Genomic DNA, 19,516 nt, shown 5'->3' on the forward strand with positions numbered 1-19,516 from the left:
CCCATCCTTTTCTAACCCTTACAGTAATTTCAAGACAATTTCCAGAATGCTGTTATATCAGAGTGATGTTTTAATATTCTGATTTTACCTACTAAATTGATTATGGGGAAATATCTATGCATCACATTTTAAAAGGAAGAATGATTCTGGGTAATATCCAAGAAATAAATCCCAAAGTAACTTTACAGTGCCCATGAAATCACTGAGTGTGATTGCAAAGCCCGTCTTACACCTGCAAGCAGTCTGGGGCTTCATGTGTTACAGTACTTTGGGAAAAGGCAGTTTTCCTACTTCCTGACGTTCAGTGGGGCATCCCCCTGTCCAAATGTGAACCAGTCTTGCTTGGAGTAATCTGCACAGAAGCCTGTTTTATTTGCTGACATTGCCATCGTCAATAACTTACACAGACGTGAGCCAGGAGAGTTTTACTGCTAAGCGATTGTTAAGAAAATAAGAGAAGGTATGGTCAAGAAGATCTGTAAATCTTCTTTTATGACATTTCCAATGGGAGAGCGTAGTTCTACGGATAAGAGAGTGGAACTATTGGGTTGGTTCTCATTCTGAAATCAGTATGCCCTTTTATAGGACAGATGGAATCTGTTCCAGTGCTATACATATTCCCCTGACTCAAGCTCAGGAAAAACATAATCTGGTGACTCTCCTTAACACTGAACAGACTCTTACACAAAGTGAACTGTGTGCTTTATAATTCTTGAATTCTCTTGAAGTCTCTTTTTTTTTTTCTTTCTGTTTTGGTTAGGAATATGGATTCTCACCACTGCAATTTTTGTTTTTATAAATTAAAGGGAAATATTCCAAAGACTAAATATAGGATAAAGAAATTTCTTTGCTGAAGAAATACATAATGTGAACCTATTCTGGAAGTATCCAAGTGGATGAACAGTACTGCCTCAAATTAAAGCTGTCAGTACATGGAATATTCAGTTTCACATGAATAAACAAAAACCACAGAAGTACTTGTCACAATGTTGGATTGTTTCAACTGTGAAGACTGATTGTTTCACACAAGTTGCTGTGCAAACGAAATTCTGTCTCAAATCGTTTTTTGCCCTTTGAGTATCCTTAAGTGAATGGTTTAGGACAGGATGTGCATTATAGGATAGTGGGAATGGTGTGTTGCTGTAGAAGCCAGTTTGTCCCTGCTCACCCCTACCTGTGTGATCTTATAAGTTCTTGATAATCTCGCTGAGCTGCAGTTTCCTCATCTGTTTAAAACAAACAAACAAAAAAAGATAGAGAGTGCTCGCTATTGTGGTTATTATGCTCTCCAAAATCTACATTGAAGGTTCCATTTCATTTTAAGCAAACTGCATTTTTAAAATAATTTTGTTCCCTTGCTTCCATGTTAAACAAAAAAAAAAGAGTGTTACACATTATGTATATATTTTTAGCCAAGAAGCAAAGAAACTTGAAGTTATTTGGTATTATAGCCTTTTTTATAGTGAATATAAAATCTTGAAATATTAGAATGTTTTTGAAGTTAATATTAAAATTAGACTGAAACCTCCCCCAAAAATGCCCAAGAAACCCACAGATCCCAGGTTAGGAGCCTTCAGGCAAAGTGGCTTTTCCTAGTTTTGGAATTCTTTTCTTGTTTCTAGGCAAGGAGCAGGCACCCTCCTCATTTAACTGTAATCTGTCTTTGGTATGTGCTCTTTCTAAGTATATCTCTTCAGCTAGATTTTGGGGGAACACAAATTTATAGCTTTTCATCCTGAAAAATTTCCTCCAGGTGCTCAAAGTTGGCCTCAGGGGCATGTGAGCAAGTCCATAAACAGAGTGAGTTGGCCTGGGAGCCGGGTAACAAGCCGTGGAATTCATCCATGGAGGCTTCCTCATTTCCTCTTCCTGTCTCCAAGGAGTAGCAGTGGGGGCTGGGCAGCCGTAAAGATGCTCCTATTAATTTTTTGCAATTCTCATATAAAACCATACAAATGTGAGCAAACCCCATACCCCCCGCCAAATATCTAGTTTCTCTGAAACTATATGTGCTAAGTGGAAAACTCCCAGACAGAGCAAGCAGCAGAAGGGAACATAGCACCCTTAGGCAGCCACTAATCACATTGGACACATCTTCTAGTCTGTTTATGTGTCAAATGAGGCTTCTTTTGTTGATACTTTTAATATTTAACTATAGGAAACCATCTCAATCATATCCATTGTCCAGTTTCTCAGATGCGCAGTTGAAAAACCTTGCTATTGTTACTTCCTGTTAAAATCAACAATTCCTACTGTAGTGAAATGGACCTGTACCTATCAGCATGAGAAGACTAGAATTATTCTTCTGTCTAAGGATACAGCCTTTGAAAAACTTCTGAGACAAAATATATTAGCCCTAAGGCAACTTCCCCTTCCTCTTTTATCCTTGAAAGCTGATGGATTATGGTAAGAAGTGGCCCAAGGGCACAGAAGCAGGCATGCAGTTGAGTAAGGAACTCTTCCATAATAAAAAGGGGAGGTGCTTATTATGACATAGGAACTGAACATGGAATGTTTTTCCCTTTGTCTCTCTCCAGTTAAAAAGAAAGACAGCACAGTGCCCACCCCAGGCACTCTGAGCCCCGGCCCCACGCAGGGGCGGTCTGCTTATTTCCCACTGCCGCCTCCGGTCCGTGGCCGTGCCTTTCATCACACCACAGGCACTGATTCAGCCAAGGACAAGATCCGTGCTGTTAATTGGTGTTCTTAGCAGAGGCGTTCCTTTCATTCCCTTTGTCTCCATCTCCGAGCCTGCTTTGTTTCTGCCTGGAATAACTCCAGCCCTCCCTCCCTCCCTCGCTCCCTTCCTCTCTCCTCACTGTGATTACTCCAAGGCTTGACAGGCAGGGAAGAGTTCCTCACAGGAAGACTTACAACCACGGGAAGGTGCGGGAGATTCTCAGAAAGCCTCCTTCTCCCGAGGCACTGGCAGCATGGGAGAGAGACTGCGTTTGAACCCCGTGTGGGATACATGGAGAACTCCAAAAGCAGTTGCTCCAGCCCTCTTTTCTTTTTGTCTTTGGCCTTTATTGTTGTGGTGGTTTTAGTATGTGATATCCCAAAAAAGTGGGAGACAGCCCTCAATAAATGACAAAATGGTGATTTGAAAAATAAAACGCAGTGCCATTCAGTGCATGTGGGTGGGCAGGGGGAAGAGAGGGGGACAAGATGTCATAAAATCAAATTAGTTCAGGTCTTGATGTTGCATCCCGTAATGCTTTGTGTGCTTGGGAGTAGATGGTACCTGCGGGGTGCATGCACCTGGGGGCGCTTTACCTCCTCCAGTCTGTGTGACATGTCTTCATCCTGTTTCCAAGTGCTTATTAGCTTTAATTGAGCAGCATTTTCCTTTTGATGGGGGAGTTACTCAAATATAATTGTAAAAGGGATTCCTAATTGGTTACAGCTTTTGTTTCTTTGTTTTTGAATTAAGCAACCAGGGACTGTATAATATAATGTACTAGATATTTGCTTTGTGGTTTATTGGGGGGAAATAATCTTCTGGTTCCTCATTCTACATAGCTGTAGCTCTTATTAAGCTAATATTCCATCCCTTGAAACTCTGAAACTTTAGCTAACCTTCACTGTAGACAGTGTAAAGTGGCCGGGCGTGGTGGCTCACGCCTGTAATCCCAGTACTTTGGGAGGCTGAGGTGGGCAGATCACTTGAGGTCAGGAGTTCAAGACCGGGCTGGCCAACATGGTGAAAACCTGTCTCTACTAAAAATACAAAAATAGTAGCTGGGTGTGGTGGCGGGCACCTATAATTCTAGCTGCTCAGGAGGCTAAGGCAGGAGAATCACTTGAACCCAGGGAGGCGGAGGTCACAGTGAGCCAAGATCAAGCCACTGTACTCCAGCCTGGGTGACACAGCGAGACTGTCTCATAAATAAATAAATAAAGAGAGATAGTACTTGGCAGGCTCATTGCAGAATACTCCAAAGCCATGTTTTTTCCCCTTAATGCTGTACTAAAATTAGTGTGTTGTCATGTGGCTCTGTGAAAACATGTATAAGTTAGCATAGTTTATAGTACATTTTCTTGAATGTAGGTAAAAGATGTTTCCATGCTAGCATTCTGAATCTGGTGTAAATTTTTAAAAATAATAATAAATGTATACATGAATGAAGAGAAATCATTCACCTCCTGAAATAAATCAGTCATATAGTTTAAACCACTAATTGCACAATTTTTAAAACCATTTTGCCTGGGAGAGTCTTTTTATGCCACCTGCTTCATTTAAAGACATGTTTCAACTTTTTTAAAAATCTGCATATAGCCCCCTGCCCCCAACGTCTTTGGTATCCTCTTTAACAAAGCAGCCAAAGTGATTTCATTTTTTTCAACAAATAATAGGAAGACATTAACCAAAAATAAATATTCATTATGAAGAATACACTTCCATATGCCTTCTTCACGTAAGATTAGATCTTTCATTTCTAACATTCTGTGTTTAATGTCAAGAACTATTATGCCCATGGGTTCAACATTCATGTTTCTTAGCTGGGTGAGCACCTCTGGAAGGCAGACTCAGATGGACAGAAGGGTGTGTGAGCACCGTGGGACTGCTTATTTCCCCCAAAATTAACTTTCTGTTTCCTTACATGATGGTTGTCTATTCAGGACAATAAGAAGTACTGTATTGCCTTGGGAATAACTTCCCATACAGAGAAATTAAGAAGCAAGAACCCATTATTTTATAACAGGGAGAACTTCAGTATCCCTCAGTCAGCAGTACACAAAATAGTAGTCTCATACGCATGCTGAATTTGTTTTGTTTTTAATAATCTTTCTTTGTATGAGTAATACGAATCTTGGGTAATTTTGTGAAAAGAACAGCCATTTGACTTTTTGGGAACACAGAGGATCAGAAACATCTGAAAAAGCCACACAACTAGAGGAGCATTCAGAAGTTCTTGCTTTCTGAGCATTTAAACAGACCAGAGCCCAGAGTGCCGCAGCAGGCTGTTGCTCCTTGCCTGCCTGGGGCGGGGGCTGGGGGAATATGGGGTCACATGCTGCATCCTCGCCCTCAGCCTCCATCAGAGCGTGGGTTGTCTCACAGCAGGCCTAGACGTGGCCTTATGCCTGTTGTTCTGTCATGCAGGAGAGGTGCAGGGAACTGCATCTCCCCTGACCTCTGCTGTCAGACTGAAAAGAGGACTCTGGAACAGTGCCACATTGGGGCTTGATGCGGGCAGTGGGGCCACTCCCTGGCTGGAGAACTTTCTCCACGAGGGCTGATGCGACATCACCTTTACACGGTCCACTACCCCCAGCCAGTGCTGAAGAGCCATGTGGATTGTGCGTTAGGAGGGGGGCAGAAAGCTGCTGGGCATGGATGTGTTCAGCTGGCAGGATGTATGTGTGTCTTTCTGGTTTCATTTATATGGAATTTTTTTTTTTAAGTGTCTCTCTTTCACCCAGCAAGGGTATCTGCTTTTGTTCTTGTGTAAAAGTCAGGAATGAGTCCAAGTCCCCTCCCAGTAATCACTGGTAAGATAGTTCCTTGGGGATTTTTTTCCTTTTTTTACAGCTTAGACTTTTGGTTACAGAAAAAGCATACTGTTCATCTTCCCAAAAAATATATTTTAGAGGCTGGCTCTCTTAAAAAGCAGTGAAAATAGCCCTATCATTTCAAGACAGCAATATGGCCTAGACATTCTCCTCCAGTCAAGTCGGTAGTTGTCCAGAGTAGAGAAAGATCACTTTAAAAAGTAAGCCTCGGCCTACAGAGTTGGGTTAAAAAAGACTTTTTTACAACCTAGTGATTTTTTATGGCATCATGGTTTTTTTTTTTTTTTTTTTTTTTTTTTTTAAATCTGGAATATCTATATTAATTTCTGACACAGTAGACTTCAGAATTTGGAATATTAACAAAGATCATCACAGATATTTCATAACAATTCAAGTATCAATTTACCAAAAATACACAATTTTAAATGTGTACCCAACTAATAACAGAACTTCAAATACATAAAGCAAATATTGACAGAACTGAAAAAAGACAGAACAATTCATCATTGAAGTTGAAGATTTTAACATTCTTCTTTTAGTGCAAGGAGACAGAAAAGTATTATGGACATAGAAGACTTAAATAACACTATCAACTTACAGGCATCATGGTTTTTAACAATGTGTGGCCGTCTGCCAGGCGAGCCATCGACCCGGGTCCGCCTGGTTGACCCCATCTCACCTCTGGAAGGAAATGGGAGATGAGGCAGGCAGAACAGACTGCTTCCGCAGCCGGTGGGATGAAGACGCCCTCTCGGCCCCATCTCTGCTGGGAGGCAGTGTAGTGGGAAGCAGAGAAAGTCCCAGGGAGGCGGCTTCCTTTGGCACTGGCATGTTCTGTTTGGTGAGATAGACGCGGCCGGCCTCCTCTCTCTAGGGCTTCTCACTCTGGGTGGTGATGAGGCCATTTTCTTTCAAGACGTGACTCACTAAGACTAGCCCAACAACTACCACTTGATTCCTATGTTGGCCTCTTGTTGCTCAGCTGCTGGTCACAAGGCAGAACAGCTATAGGCTCATCTTTTCCTGGAAGCCAACAGCCTAGTGATCAACTGTCCACCAGCTGCAGACCACGTGTTTCTAAAGCATTCCTGAGCCTCAGGCCAGCCAGGTCCTGTTCCGTTCAGGACATGTATAACTCCAGTCTCTAGCCTTGTTTTAATTCCTTACGTTGATCCACACTAGGCCATTTTTACTGTTATCCACTATCAGTAATTGGACTCTTTCTTCATGTATTTTATTTCTGAGGTGTTTTACACTTTCACTTTGGCAATATGTGAGATCCTGTGCATCTGATTAACCAAGCAAAGGATCTTACCATCTGTTTTCATTTACATTTAATTTCTTCACGTTTCTTATTGGAAATTTCAGTGGTGAAAATAAAAAGACAGACCTTTAAAATGAAATGGTTTCCTGACCAGAAATGCGGATAGATTAGCATTCCCCTTCCAAGAATCAGCTTGAGAGGAAAAATGATGCTCAAAGTCTTGCATTTGTCTACATAGCTACATTTTCCAATGCTTATGTGATGTTTTCAGTGTTTTCAGAAACGACGCTGAGAATAAGAGTGAAAGAGCCAGTGTGTACGTGTGACTTCCGTTGGCTTGTTCTATTTGGTGAGATCGATGCGGCCGGCCTCATATCTCTAGGACTCCTCACTCTTGAGTGGTGATGAGGCCATTCTCTTCATGACATGACTCATGAAGACTAGCCCAAAATGGGGAGACTGCTGTGTGTTCTCATTTTCAGAATTCACAGAGAAGAGCAGTTGTTTTTCACTGGGTTGGTTTTAATTGATGCCAGTGATTACATTGTGTTCTGGCATTCAGGGTCACCTGGAGGTGTCTGCTGGTGAAAGCTCCCCACTGAATTTGTGGGAGGGGGCTGCACAGAGAACGGTGGAAGTGTTGGCCATTCTCAGGCGGCAAAGACCATGTGTTCTTCATTACAGCATGAGCCGTGGCAGTGCCGTGTTGGGCCTCCGGTTGAATCTTGGGATTATTTAAGAAAAAAAAAGCTGGGGAATTTAACTTTCTCCTTCATGTTTTCTGTGTTCAATTCATATTTGAAAGCAAAGACAGAGTTCATATTTTTGCATTTAGGACCCACTGTGCAATATGTAAAATTTGCTTTTAATAGTCTTTTGCCACATTTTCAGTCATTACCATTCTCCAGACTCACGCTCAGTGCCTCTCTGGCTGTTGTAAAGATTTCCCATGCTGACACGACAGCATAACAAACAGTTGCAGCCCAGAATAAAGCCCTGGAACCCAGGTATGTGCAGAGAAGCAGAGAACCCCTGGGGACGCAGTGTCCATTCTAAATCTGGTGTTTCAACCCCTGATGAATCTTTCTTTTCCAGAGGAACAAATTAAGACTCACTAGTACTCACAGACAGACGATACACGAAACGTATGTAAGAGCAAGGTAACTGGAAGGAACACATAGAAGTCAGCCAAGAAACCTCTCCAGATACTTGCTCACAAATAGAATATAGATTTAAGTTTGGAGAAATGTTTTAAAAATACTTGTATATTCCGAACCACCAAAAGGGTAACTGTATCACTGGGCAAGTCAGTTGCTTAAGATTTCCCAAGTAATACCCCAGCTTTGTCTCATCATCATCATTTTAAATTAATATGCATTGCCCAGGGGATGATTATAATCACTATGTAAGATGAAGAGACGATGCGGTCCCTGGAAGTTGCATCCAGAGGATTAACTTACAGATTAACTCAGTTTTTATGTGATCTGTAAGAGAATTTCTAGTGCACTGTGGTCTTTTCTTTATTCAAAAAAAAAAAAAAAAGAAAAGGCCAACTTGATTCCAAAAGCATGGAATTCAAATCCAGTTTGAAAGTGTAGAGATGACAATCATTTACTCAGAAGTTTTGCTCTAGAACATTTGAACCAACACAGTCAACAGTCATAAGCTAAGAATTTGATTATTCTTTTTAAGTAATTTATAGATCTGATTTTCACATTTGCCTTACAACCTCCCTCGTATGGTGGAAGAACTTCCTGAATAAAAATGTGATTTACTGCATCAAATTCTTGACAGAAGTTTGAGAAATTGCTATAGGCCGGTTATACCTGATTACACCGGGACTGCCCTCTTTTCAAATAATCTGATGGAGTTATTTTCAGACATTAGAAGCAGTTGCTGCAAAGTGTCTTTGAATTAGCTTTCATCAGCACATAGCAATAACTGCTAAGTGAACATTTCTTTAAGTCCTTACAACTAGAATTTTAAACTAGTCCTTTGCTTCAAGAACTTGCCTCTGAGTTGTGCTTTATCGTGGTTAGAGTTTTTATCAAGACATCATTTCATTGTTCATTTGACAGATGTTTTTGAACATCTACAATGGACAGTAAGAGGAGAATATCTGTCTTTAACATAAGCTAGCTGAAATCCTTGGGGGAGACAGCATGGAGAATTTGAACTGCAAGACAGATGTTCACTGGAACTCTCCTGCTGTTGGGCAGGGCATCCATGTTGTGGCTCTGTCTCATCAGAAACACCCTGGTTGTCAGTCAGCAGCAGCCCCACATGTGTGCATGTTTGACTGACGTTATGTGGCATGAGGGCTGCCAGTCACAGCAGAGGCATGGTGACCTTGTGGGGTTTGTGACCCTGGCTGTCCAAGGAGGCCCAGCCTTCACAGCCCCAGCTCTTCTTCCCACTCTGGGCCTGGGGCGCTTGTCCTTAGATTCATCATCTCGCCGCTCTGCTTCATCCTGCTTTCTTCCTCAGCCTTTTGCAGCTTTTTCCTACACATCAACGTGAGTATTGCCTCATATTGTGTTAGGCTATAAGTTTACAAAGACCTTTTTTGTACCTTTTCCCCCCAGCAGCCTGGTAAGGCTAGAGGAATCACTGTCATTTTACACATCAAGAAACTGGAGCAAAAAGGGGGTCATTGACTCATAAGAACCCACACCCAGCAGGTGGCAGGGGTGTTAGTGGAACCCTGGCCCCGTGGCCTTGAGTGTCCACTCATCTGTAAAGACTACACCAGGCAAATACCTATTGAACACCTGCATGTGCCAGGCAGACTTTAAACTCCAGATATACAGCACACACAAGGCAGCAAAAGCCACTTCTCCTGGTGCTTCCATGCTGGTGAGACTGAGAAATGGAAGACATGCAGAGATTTGGGTGAAACCTTTTCAAATTCAGAGGCTGGAGTTTTTAGTTCAGCTTACTACTCTCAGCAATGCAGTTGTTACTCTAGAACACGCAGAAGTCTTTAAGACTTTTTTACCATTGTGAAAATAAAGAGAGGGTTAAAGTGAAACATGATCCTCCTTGGTCTGCGACCAGCAGGATATGGTCCTTTCCCTCCTTTTTTAAAAAAAAACTTTTTTTAAGGCTTTTATTAATCACAGATGTCCCAAATTTACAGACTGGGCCTAGAAAGCAGCCTCTCTTCTTCCGGCAGTCCCCGCGTTTTGTGTGTTCATGTAGTGAAACTCTCTCCTGCGTGGGGCTGAATGTCAGCACTTCTGCTTTCTCTTCTTTCTTTACCTTTTTTTCCTTTTTTTATTTAAAAAGAAATCTAGCATGGACTTTTTTTGAACTCTTATTTCAACAAGGAAGCCATCTACATAAGGATTTTTCCCTCCTCAAAATAAGAAGGAATGAACTTGAATTGACTTTCTCTTGGTGCTTCAAGCAGATCACAGATGGCTTTCTCATGCGCACAGCTGAACATCTTTTTAAGTGACTGCGATGTGCTGATAGTATCTTGTGCTCAAGTTTACTTTGTTCTATTTTAAAAATAGAAATAGAATTGAAGTAATTCATCTAGATTGCTTCATTCATCGTTCATATTAAAAGTGATTTTTAGTACGTCCTAGAAGCCATGTTAGGCCTGCAGTTACAAATCTAATTGTGATGAAACCTAATTCTAGTTTTCTGGGTACTCACAGTTGATGTAAATACAATGTAGTGAGTTCTGTGCTATCATGGAGTTCTTTATGCCTCAGCCATCCTACATTTATAAACAGCACTTAACAGTTTATAAAGTTTGTTTGTTCCCATTATTTCATTTAATCCTATTACAACCCTGTGAGATGTGGAAACTCACATGCCAGAATGTTTGCTGTGGAATGGGAGTGCCAGGTTCACTCAGGCCCTTTGACAAGTCCAGCATTCTTTCTGACATCCCTTATAGATCATCCATCTGGGCCTTGGATCAGCGGGTTTCCCCAGGCTGAAAACCAGGCCTAGTGGGAACTGAAGGCATTCTTGCTGATGAGAAAGTTAGCGATGGGGTGAAAAAGCAGGACTGAGAGTTAGTTGACTTTTTTTCTTCCAAGGTGGTAGGAGTTGAGGGAAGGGCAAGAGATAAGAAACTATTTCTTTGCATAATAGATGGGTCCTTTTTTTTTTTGAGACAGGGTCTCACTCACCCAGACTGGAGTGTGGTGGCACAATCCTGGCTCACTGCAACCTCTGCCTCCTGGGTTCAAGCGACTCTCCTGCCTCAGCTTCCCGAGTAGCTGGGACTACAGGCATGCGCCACCATGCCAACTAATTTTTGTAATTTTAGTAGAAACGGGGTTTCATCATGTTAGCCAGGCTGGTCTCGAACTCCTGACCTCAAGTGATCCACCTGCATCGGTCTCCCAAAGTGCTGGGATTACAGGCGTGAGCCACCGCTCCTGGCCCAGATTGATCTTTCATGGTATTTCTCAGGTCAGTTCTGTCCTGAGCCGCCACCCCCACCCTGCTTTACATGACAGGCAGTGTTCACATACACTTAGTCTGGACTCTGCCTTCTGAGACAGCAAAGCAGTAACACAAGTGAGAGATGAGTCGCCAGAAGGGTTGCCTTATTGGCTTTGAATTATCATCTTTGAATAAATAATTCACAAACTCATGAACTTGACTAAAATTAAATGTTACTTGTGCTCACTTCAAAACTGATCAGGATATACCAGTAACTCAGGACATCACCATTCATAGTGGTTGACTTATCAGTCAGTATGCATAGGCTGAGAAATAATAGCTTGCAGCTGGTTTGTTGGCTCACCTGTTTGTCATTTATTCAGTGTATACTCATTAAGCTCCAGGTGTATGCCAGGCTGCCTGCTGGCAGCTGGGTATGTAGTTGGAAACAACCAGACATGGTGCCCTGGAGTCTAAGATCATGGTTGGCTTCCTGCCTTCACAGTTGCCCAGCTAGGAAAATGTTGTGTCCGAAATTGGTGGGTTCTTGGTCTCACTGACGTCAAGAATGAAGCCGCGGATCCTCGTGGTGAGTGTTACAGTTCTTAAAGATGGTGTGTCCAGAGTTTGTTCCTTCTGATGTTCGGACGTGTTAGGAGTTTCTTCCTTCTGGTGTTCGTGGGCTCACTGGCCTCAGGAGTGAAGCTGCAGACCTTCGCAGTGAGTGTTACAGCTCATAAAGGCAGTGCGGACCCAAAGAGTGAGTAGCAGCAAGATTTATTGCAAAGGTAAAGCTTCCACAGTGTGGAAGGGGACCTGAGTGGGTTGCCGCTGCTGGCTCGGGCAGCCTGCTTTTATTCCCTTATCTGACCCCACCCACATCCTGCTGATTGGTCCATTTTACAGAGAGCTGATTGGTCCATTTTGACAGGGTGTTGATTGGTGCATTTACAATCCCTGAGCTAGACACAGAGTGCTGATTGGTGTATTTACAATCCTCTAGCTAGACGTAAAAATTCTCCAAGTCCCCACTAGATTAACTAGACACAGATCACCGATTGGTGCATTTACAAACCTTAAGCTAGACACAGGGTGCTGATTGGTGCGTTTACAAACTTTGAGCTAGACACAGAGTGGATTGGTGTATTTACAATCCTTTAGCTAGACATAAAAGTTCTCCAAGACCCCACTAGATTAGCTAGACAGAGAGTGCTGATTGGTGTGTTTACAAACTTTGAGCTAGACACAGGGTGCTGATTGGTGTATTTACAATCCTTTAGCTAGACATAAACGTTCTGCAAGTCCCCACCAGATTAGCTAGATACAGAGTGCTGACTGGTGCATCCGTGAACCCCGAGCTAGACACAGAGTGCCGATTGGTGTATCCATGAACCCCAAGCTAGACACAGAGTGCCGATTGGTGCATTTATAATCCTCCAGCTAGACATAAAAGTTCTCCAAGTCCCCACCCAACTCAGGAGCCCAGCTGGCTTTGCCTAACGGATCCCGCACCAGGGCAACGGGCGGAGCTGCCCGCCAGTCCCACACTGCGCACCTGCACTCCTCAGCCCTTGGGTGGTTGATGGGACCGGACGCTGCAGAGGCTCAGGCTGTGCGGGAGCCCACCGCGGGGGTGGGGGGCTCGGGCATGGCAGGCTGCAGGTCCCAAGCCCTGCCCCACTGGGAGGTGGCTGAGGCCTGGCGAGAATTCGAGCGCGGTGCAGGCGGGCCGGCAGTGCTGAGGGACCCGGCATACCCTCTGCAGGTGCTGGCCTAGGTGCTAAGCCCCTAGCTGCATGGGGCCGGTGGCACTGGCCGGCAGCTCGGAGTGCGGGGCCCACTGAGCACGTGCCCACCTGGAACTTGCGCTAGCCTGCGAGCACCGCACACAGCCCCAGTTCCCGCCCACGCCTCTCCCGCCACACCTCTCTGCAAGCAGAGGGAGCCCTCCAGCCTCAGCCAGCTCAGAGAGGGGCTCCCACAGTGCAGCGGCGGGCTGAAGGGCTCCTCAAGCGTGGTCAGAGCAGAAGTCAAGGCGGCACTGAGAGCAAGCGAGGGCCACCAGCACGTTGTCACCTCTCAATGTGATCATGAGCTGATTACACAGGGCTCTGACCACAGGACTCTCCTCCTGAGGACTACTCTTGTTATGGGTTTGAGCCATCCACAATCAAATCCTGAGCAAAAAAGTAAGGACACAGTACCAAAAAGACAGGAGCGTGCCTGCACAGTGTGGGTGTCTGGGCAGGAGGCCTCATGCTCCTGTGTTCACAGCCATCAGGACCTCTTCTGGGGAAAGGCAACTGTGTGCACAAAAGTGATTTAAGATCTTCCCATGGAGACTTCAGAATTCTAGAGCGCTGTGTTTATGGTGTGATATATCCTTATCCTGTACCCAGTAACTTTGGAGACCTTAATTCTACTCAAGATACCATTAGGACATGGGATTTAATTCAAAATTCGCATCAAAGGTAGCTGATTTAGTGGGCAAAGTCTATATTCTTCAGATAGCTAAAAATAATAGATACGTTATTTCATTCTGTTAATGATGGTATTAAGTTTAAAGACTTTTAAAGCTTTTTTAACTCCTAATGTGTACATTGTATCACAACCCAGCAAAGAGCATAGACATGGGCTGTTACATTCCATTGATTTAGACCAGAGGAATTTCTACTGTGAAAAGAAAAAAAAAAGAGTTTTTTCTCCACCAGAGAGAGTCAAATAGCATGAAGAATTGAGCATTCTTTTTAAAGAGGAAGGGGTCATTATTGTCCCTCTACATTTGCAGACTTCTGAAACAAAATTTTTTTCAAGGTAAAATTTTTTAAACTCCACAAAATTTTTCTTATAGTTTATGACCACTGCTAGCATTTTTCTAAGTCATAAATATTCCGGCAAAATGAAAGAATGTCACTTCCGTCATTCGATAAGTAGGAACTCTGGGCAAGAACTGCTTCTTCTCATCAGTGGCAGTTGTTACCCAGTCCTTTGCATTTAATCTGTGGCACTGATGAGCTCCCACCTTGGGCAGCCCTGACCCCCACCTCTGCCCCCCAGTACTAGGAGGGACCATTTAGGCTATAGCCACATTTTTAATGCTTAACCTGCCAGGTAAGCAGGAAATCTCTTCGAACCAGCTTCCCAAAGTGCGAAGAACCAAATCCCTTGCAGCTGAGCCCACAGAGAGAAGCTGGGGAATGACGTATTTAATTTCCTTTTCTTCTTGAACCATTTTTACAACAACCAGCTCCTTTCCCAGGCAAGGCTAAGTACCCTGGGAATCATCCTTGTAACGCCAGCTGGGTGCCACAAAGCATTATTAATTGACTGTGGTTCCTTCTCTCATGCGTGCAGAGGCCGCTGGATCTGCTGAACAGTAGGGAGGTCTGTGTGCTTCAGGGCTGCCCTGTGTCCCTGCCTGCCCTGCACGCCCTTTTCCGAGAGCACGCCTGCTTCTCTGTAGCCCTGCAAGTCTGGGTGGACAGAGGGACCAGGTCAGAATACTTGGTAGGTGTCACTTAGGCTTCATACCACTCCTATGCCAGCTCCCCCCAAGTTCTAACTTACAGGCCCAAAAATGTCTGTGAGGTTGATTTATTGGCTGAGGTCCTACTAGTTGTGATGTGTAAGTGTTCTGCTTATGAATGTTAAGACCTGTACTTGATTTCATTTTACTAAAATAAGTGGGCCTGGGTCTTTTTTTTTTTTTTTTTTTTCCTCCATCAGTTTATCCAAGGCACAGCGGAGCTCCGTGGTGACACCTCACCACATCTCAGGCATCCGGGGTGTCTCCCGACCTCCCCACGGGCCACACTCATAGTTCCTTGTCTTGTGCAGTTGTGAATCTATGTCAAAGAAAAGACTGTCCTTAAAATATGAGCTGTGGGTCAGCTTGCTGTTTCTTTAGACTATTGATTTCTGATGTTTCCATGTAATACTTGTGTGCCTACTGTATGCCAGGCACTGTGCAGAGCCCTGGAAGTACCTCTGGTCCCAGACAGATGAGGCCCCTGCCTTCCTGGAGCTTTTATTCATTCTCCTGACCCAGTGCCTGGGTTACCTGTGCCCACCTCCCTCAAAGGCCAGCTTCAGTGCCACCTCCTTCAGGGACCCTTGATGGTTCCTCCTCCTGTTGCCCTTTCTCAACCCTAACAGGGTTTGTACCTTGCCTATAGTACAGGATAATTTTGTGATCCAAATACCACTGTGTGGTGAGTCACATGGATGAAGAAACTAGGTGTTCCTTATCTCTGTCCAGTGGGAAATCGGGGGCTTGGCTCCAAGTCACAGCACAATAAGTGACTCTGAAATCTGCCACCTGCTCCACCTGCTGTGAGCAGTGCAGGGTTCTGCTAGCAGTTGGTGCTTTAAAAAATATTCGTTGAATAAATTGTCATCTGACATATAGATTATCCAAACCTTCCCCCTTCTCTTTGTCCTTCCTGAGGCTAGGAACTGTGTCTACCTCATTTGCATTTTATCTTAAATCAGCACCTGAGAAAGTCCGTGGGAATGGATTTCATTCTTTTCCTACCTCTTCCAGACCATACCGAAGGAAAGTGAGACTGACAGGGAAATGTTTTAGTAACTCTTGTTTAAAAATAGAGTAAATATATGAGAAAATGTATATACATATATGTACGCAAACATAATATAGACACACATACAGAGGGGAAAGGGTTATCATTCTTTAACAGATATCGATGGGTTCTGAACCAGAGTTTGCCTCTGAGAAAAATCTGGATTTTGAAGAATGAATGGTCCTGCCTAAAACGCATCATCTGTTTCTGGAAGATTATACCCTTCACTAAACTGTGTCTTGGGCGAAGGAAGGAACAGGACAGCAGTGAGACGGGCGTGTGCTGTCTAGTCCCAGCATCGGGAGCACTTGGTGGGAAACTGCTGCTGACTCTGCTCCTGTAATCACAGGGTTCACCTGCAGCAGGGAAGGGCGTCCAGAGCCAGAGACGCAGTGCAGCCCCTACAGGTATCTGCACAAAGGAGTAGCTCGCAAGATTACTTGACTTGAGAAGATAGCAAGCACAGTGAATGATCCCCATCGTCACTGTTCTGCTTTCTAAAGTTGGTCACTTCATTCCATGCCACCGTGGTGGAGCCCCTGAGCCAAGAGCTCAGGAAGGGGCCCAGCAGCCTTCACGCTCACTGGTTTGCGAGTTGTACAGTAGACATCACGCAAGTCCATGGATTGGCTGAGTGTCCGCTGTCACCCAAATTTCAGATTTTTGAATACAAAAATTAGCTGGGTATGGTGGCAGACATCTGTAGTTCCAGCTACTTGGGAGGCTGAGACAGGAGACTCTTGAACCCGGGAGGCAGAGATTGCAGTGAGCTGAGATTGTGCCACAGCACTCCAGCCTGGGTGACAGAGCAAGACTCCATCTGAAAAACAAAACAAAGAAAAATTAGATTTTTTTTTCTTTTTTCTCTTGAAATGTCATCCACTCCAGATTGACTATGTTTAATTTTTGAGATCCAATGAGAAGCTGATTTGGATGTATTTTCTATAGAGCATTTTGGTTATTTGAGGAAGGCTTCTCCTCCTCACATTTCTTTTTTTTCTTTTTTCTTTTTTTGGAGACGGAGTTTCGCTCTGTCATTCAGGCTGGAGTGCGGTAGCGTGATCTTGCCTCACAGCAAGCTCCGCCTCCTGGGTTCACACCATTCTCCTGCCTCAGCCTCCTGAGTAGCTGGGACTACAGGTGCCCACCACCACACCCGGCTAATTTTTTGTATTTTTAGTAGAAATGGGGTTTCACCATGTTAGCCAGGATAGTCTCGATCTCCTGACCTCGTCATCCACCTGCCTTGGCCTCCCAAAGTGCTGGGATTACAGGCGTGAGCCACTGCGCCCGGCCCCTCACATTTCTTTTTAAAATGTGGTGGCGTTTTTGTTCATTGTTGCTGATATTTACTTCGGCACATGTGGTAAGTTTGTCAAGGCTGTGAGCAAAGTCCCCGTGTGCCGCCATGGCCTGGCCATGAACAGGAAAGAGGCTGAGGGCCGCTCCTCCGAGAGCCCCACCAGCTCTGCCGCTTTCCAGTCGCTGGCTTTGTTCTGGATGCTGGTCTCCCAGAGGCAGCTGCTGGTCAGAGTCTCACCAGGACAAATCACTGTCATTTTATCCGTAATAATTACACAATTCTGCTTTTGTTCACTGGTAGAGAATCAAACTAATGCACTTCTGCGACAGGATTAGCTTACAGTAAGCATGTCAGTTGGCATAGCTAAAACTTCTCAAAATTTCCTTTAAATTCATTCTTCTTTCTTGGCTTTTGTCAAGAAAATGGGTGAAAATGATTTTAAAATTCTGTCCTCCAATGTCCGCAGTATTTTATGTGATGAATGACATCTTAAATCTGGCTGATAACGATGCTGGTCTTCAGGATTGGTGACATGGGTGATTTTGGAGAGGACGGTGCATCTTGAGAATGATCATCTCTAGCAGCACTCAGTTTTGCTACACATTTGAGAAGAGAGTGCGTGTAAAGCATCAGCCCCGGTCATCTCACACCCTTTAGGCAAAGCCTGCCGACGAGGTGTCCTAGCCCACTGGCTTCCCTGCAGCCTGCGGGCTAATGGCACGGTCTCCCCACCAGAGGGTCTGTGCGAGTCAGTGACACTCCCTTTCCTTCTCCCTGGCAGACTCGCTCTCCGTCTCCAGCAATGACGCCAGTCCACCCGCATCCGTGGCTTCCCTCCAGCCCCACATGATCGGGGCCCAGAGCTCGCCGGGCCCCAAGCGGCCGGGCAACACCCTGCGCAAGTGGCTCACCAGCCCCGTGCGGCGGCTCAGCAGCGGCAAGGCCGATGGGCACGTGAAGAAGCTGGCGCACAAGCACAAGAAGAGCCGCGAGGTCCGCAAGAGCGCCGACGCCGGCTCGCAGAAGGACTCCGACGACAGTGCGGCCACCCCGCAGGACGAGACGGTGGAGGAGGTGAGGCTCTGCCCGCTGGATGGGGCTGGCGTGGCGGGGCCCGCTGGGCTTTTGCTGCAAGAATAGTTGCTTATCTTATGAGTAAACTGGTTTGGTTATGTTTTCCACACTTACTCAGAAATTACCATTCAAGTCTCTGCTTAGCAGACTGAAATTTAGTGGGGACACCTTGAAAGAAAATTGAACCCAGTAAGCACATTCAGAACCACGTGTGGCTTCTGATTAAAAAAAAACAAAACAGACCACCATGCGCCCCAGGCCCAGTCAGCCCCCAGGCCTGGGCCAGAAGGGAGCCCAGACTGTGGCTTCTGGACCCTCTCCTCACCACTCCACCATGAGGCAAAGCCAGAGGCTCTGTGTAGTCTGCAGAAGATTTGGGCAGTCTCTGAGCTGATCATTGTGGCAGCATTTTGCAGAGAAAGCTCAAATTGGAAATTTGGAAGGACTTGTGGAGTGTTTGCATTTTCCAATTGTTTTTCCCCAATATTTATTATACTTACAGCTTGTCTTGAGTAGAAAATAGCCAGTTAATTTACTTTGTTGACCCAGTAGTAAACATTGGGTTATTCCCATGTCACCAAAGATAAGTACATGTAGGTCAGCCAGGGATTTTTTATGTCCTATTGACAAGGGGGGGCTTTAAATTATATTGCAAGAAACAGAATTCCTTCAGGATGCTGGAGATGGCCTTCAGCACTGGTGGTGTCAGTGAGGGGTCCTCAGAGTTTTTAACTTGGATCGATGCCCGACTCAAGTCCCATACAGGCTCGAAAAAGAAAAGGCAGAGAGTGGGGATGAGATTTGTGTTATTTGATTTATTTGGCAGATAGCTGTTTTCTGCTGTTTTTTTTCCTGGGCATATTTTTGCCATGAGATTTTGTTGCAGTGTGGGGGTTGGGATGTACTATGTACCTGCTTGATAAACCTCTATTCTCTTAGGAAAACTAAAACTGAAATTTGTTTCTAAAAGTGAGAATAGAGGAAAAGGATACTTAAATCCAGTGCTTAAAATGAGTCTTGGATTATATTTTTTATGCCCTTATTATTTCAGTGAACTTTTCTTTAGCAAGATACCCAAAGTGAAATCAGCTGGACCAAAGGAACTAAATCAACATGAGGGTTGTAGCTCAAATTTTTGAACCTTTTTAAAAATTGGCTTCTCAAACATGAGCTGTGTTCAGAGCCTAACAGATCACATGGCAGTCCCTTTATATGATGCATGACACATTCAGTGGCCATTCTGTCATCCAAGTTGACAAGCAAGGCCATTGGGTAGCAGGAAGAGAGGAAAAGTTACCATCAAGGTCAGGAACAGCTTTGTTCCTGATTTCTGCCATCCAAGTCTCTGTCCCCACCTTGCTTTTCCAAGTA

General features: G+C 44.5%; 1 protein-coding gene across 8 annotated transcripts in view; it reads left to right on the top strand.

Annotated features, from left to right (window-relative positions):
* TRIO (trio Rho guanine nucleotide exchange factor) overlaps positions 1-19,516 on the top strand; it is a 371,165-nt gene that overhangs the window by 304,296 nt on the left and 47,353 nt on the right. For all 8 annotated transcript variants that reach the window (XM_063664670.1, XM_054489144.2, XM_054489145.2 and 5 more), the window contains exon 35: positions 17,853-18,145. In XM_063664670.1, the coding sequence (XP_063520740.1) occupies positions 17,853-18,145 (293 nt within the window). The remainder of the gene's footprint in view (positions 1-17,852; positions 18,146-19,516) is intronic.

This window comes from Pongo pygmaeus, chromosome 4 (assembly GCF_028885625.2).
Source record: "Pongo pygmaeus isolate AG05252 chromosome 4, NHGRI_mPonPyg2-v2.0_pri, whole genome shotgun sequence".
Taxonomy (NCBI): domain Eukaryota; kingdom Metazoa; phylum Chordata; class Mammalia; order Primates; family Hominidae; genus Pongo; species Pongo pygmaeus.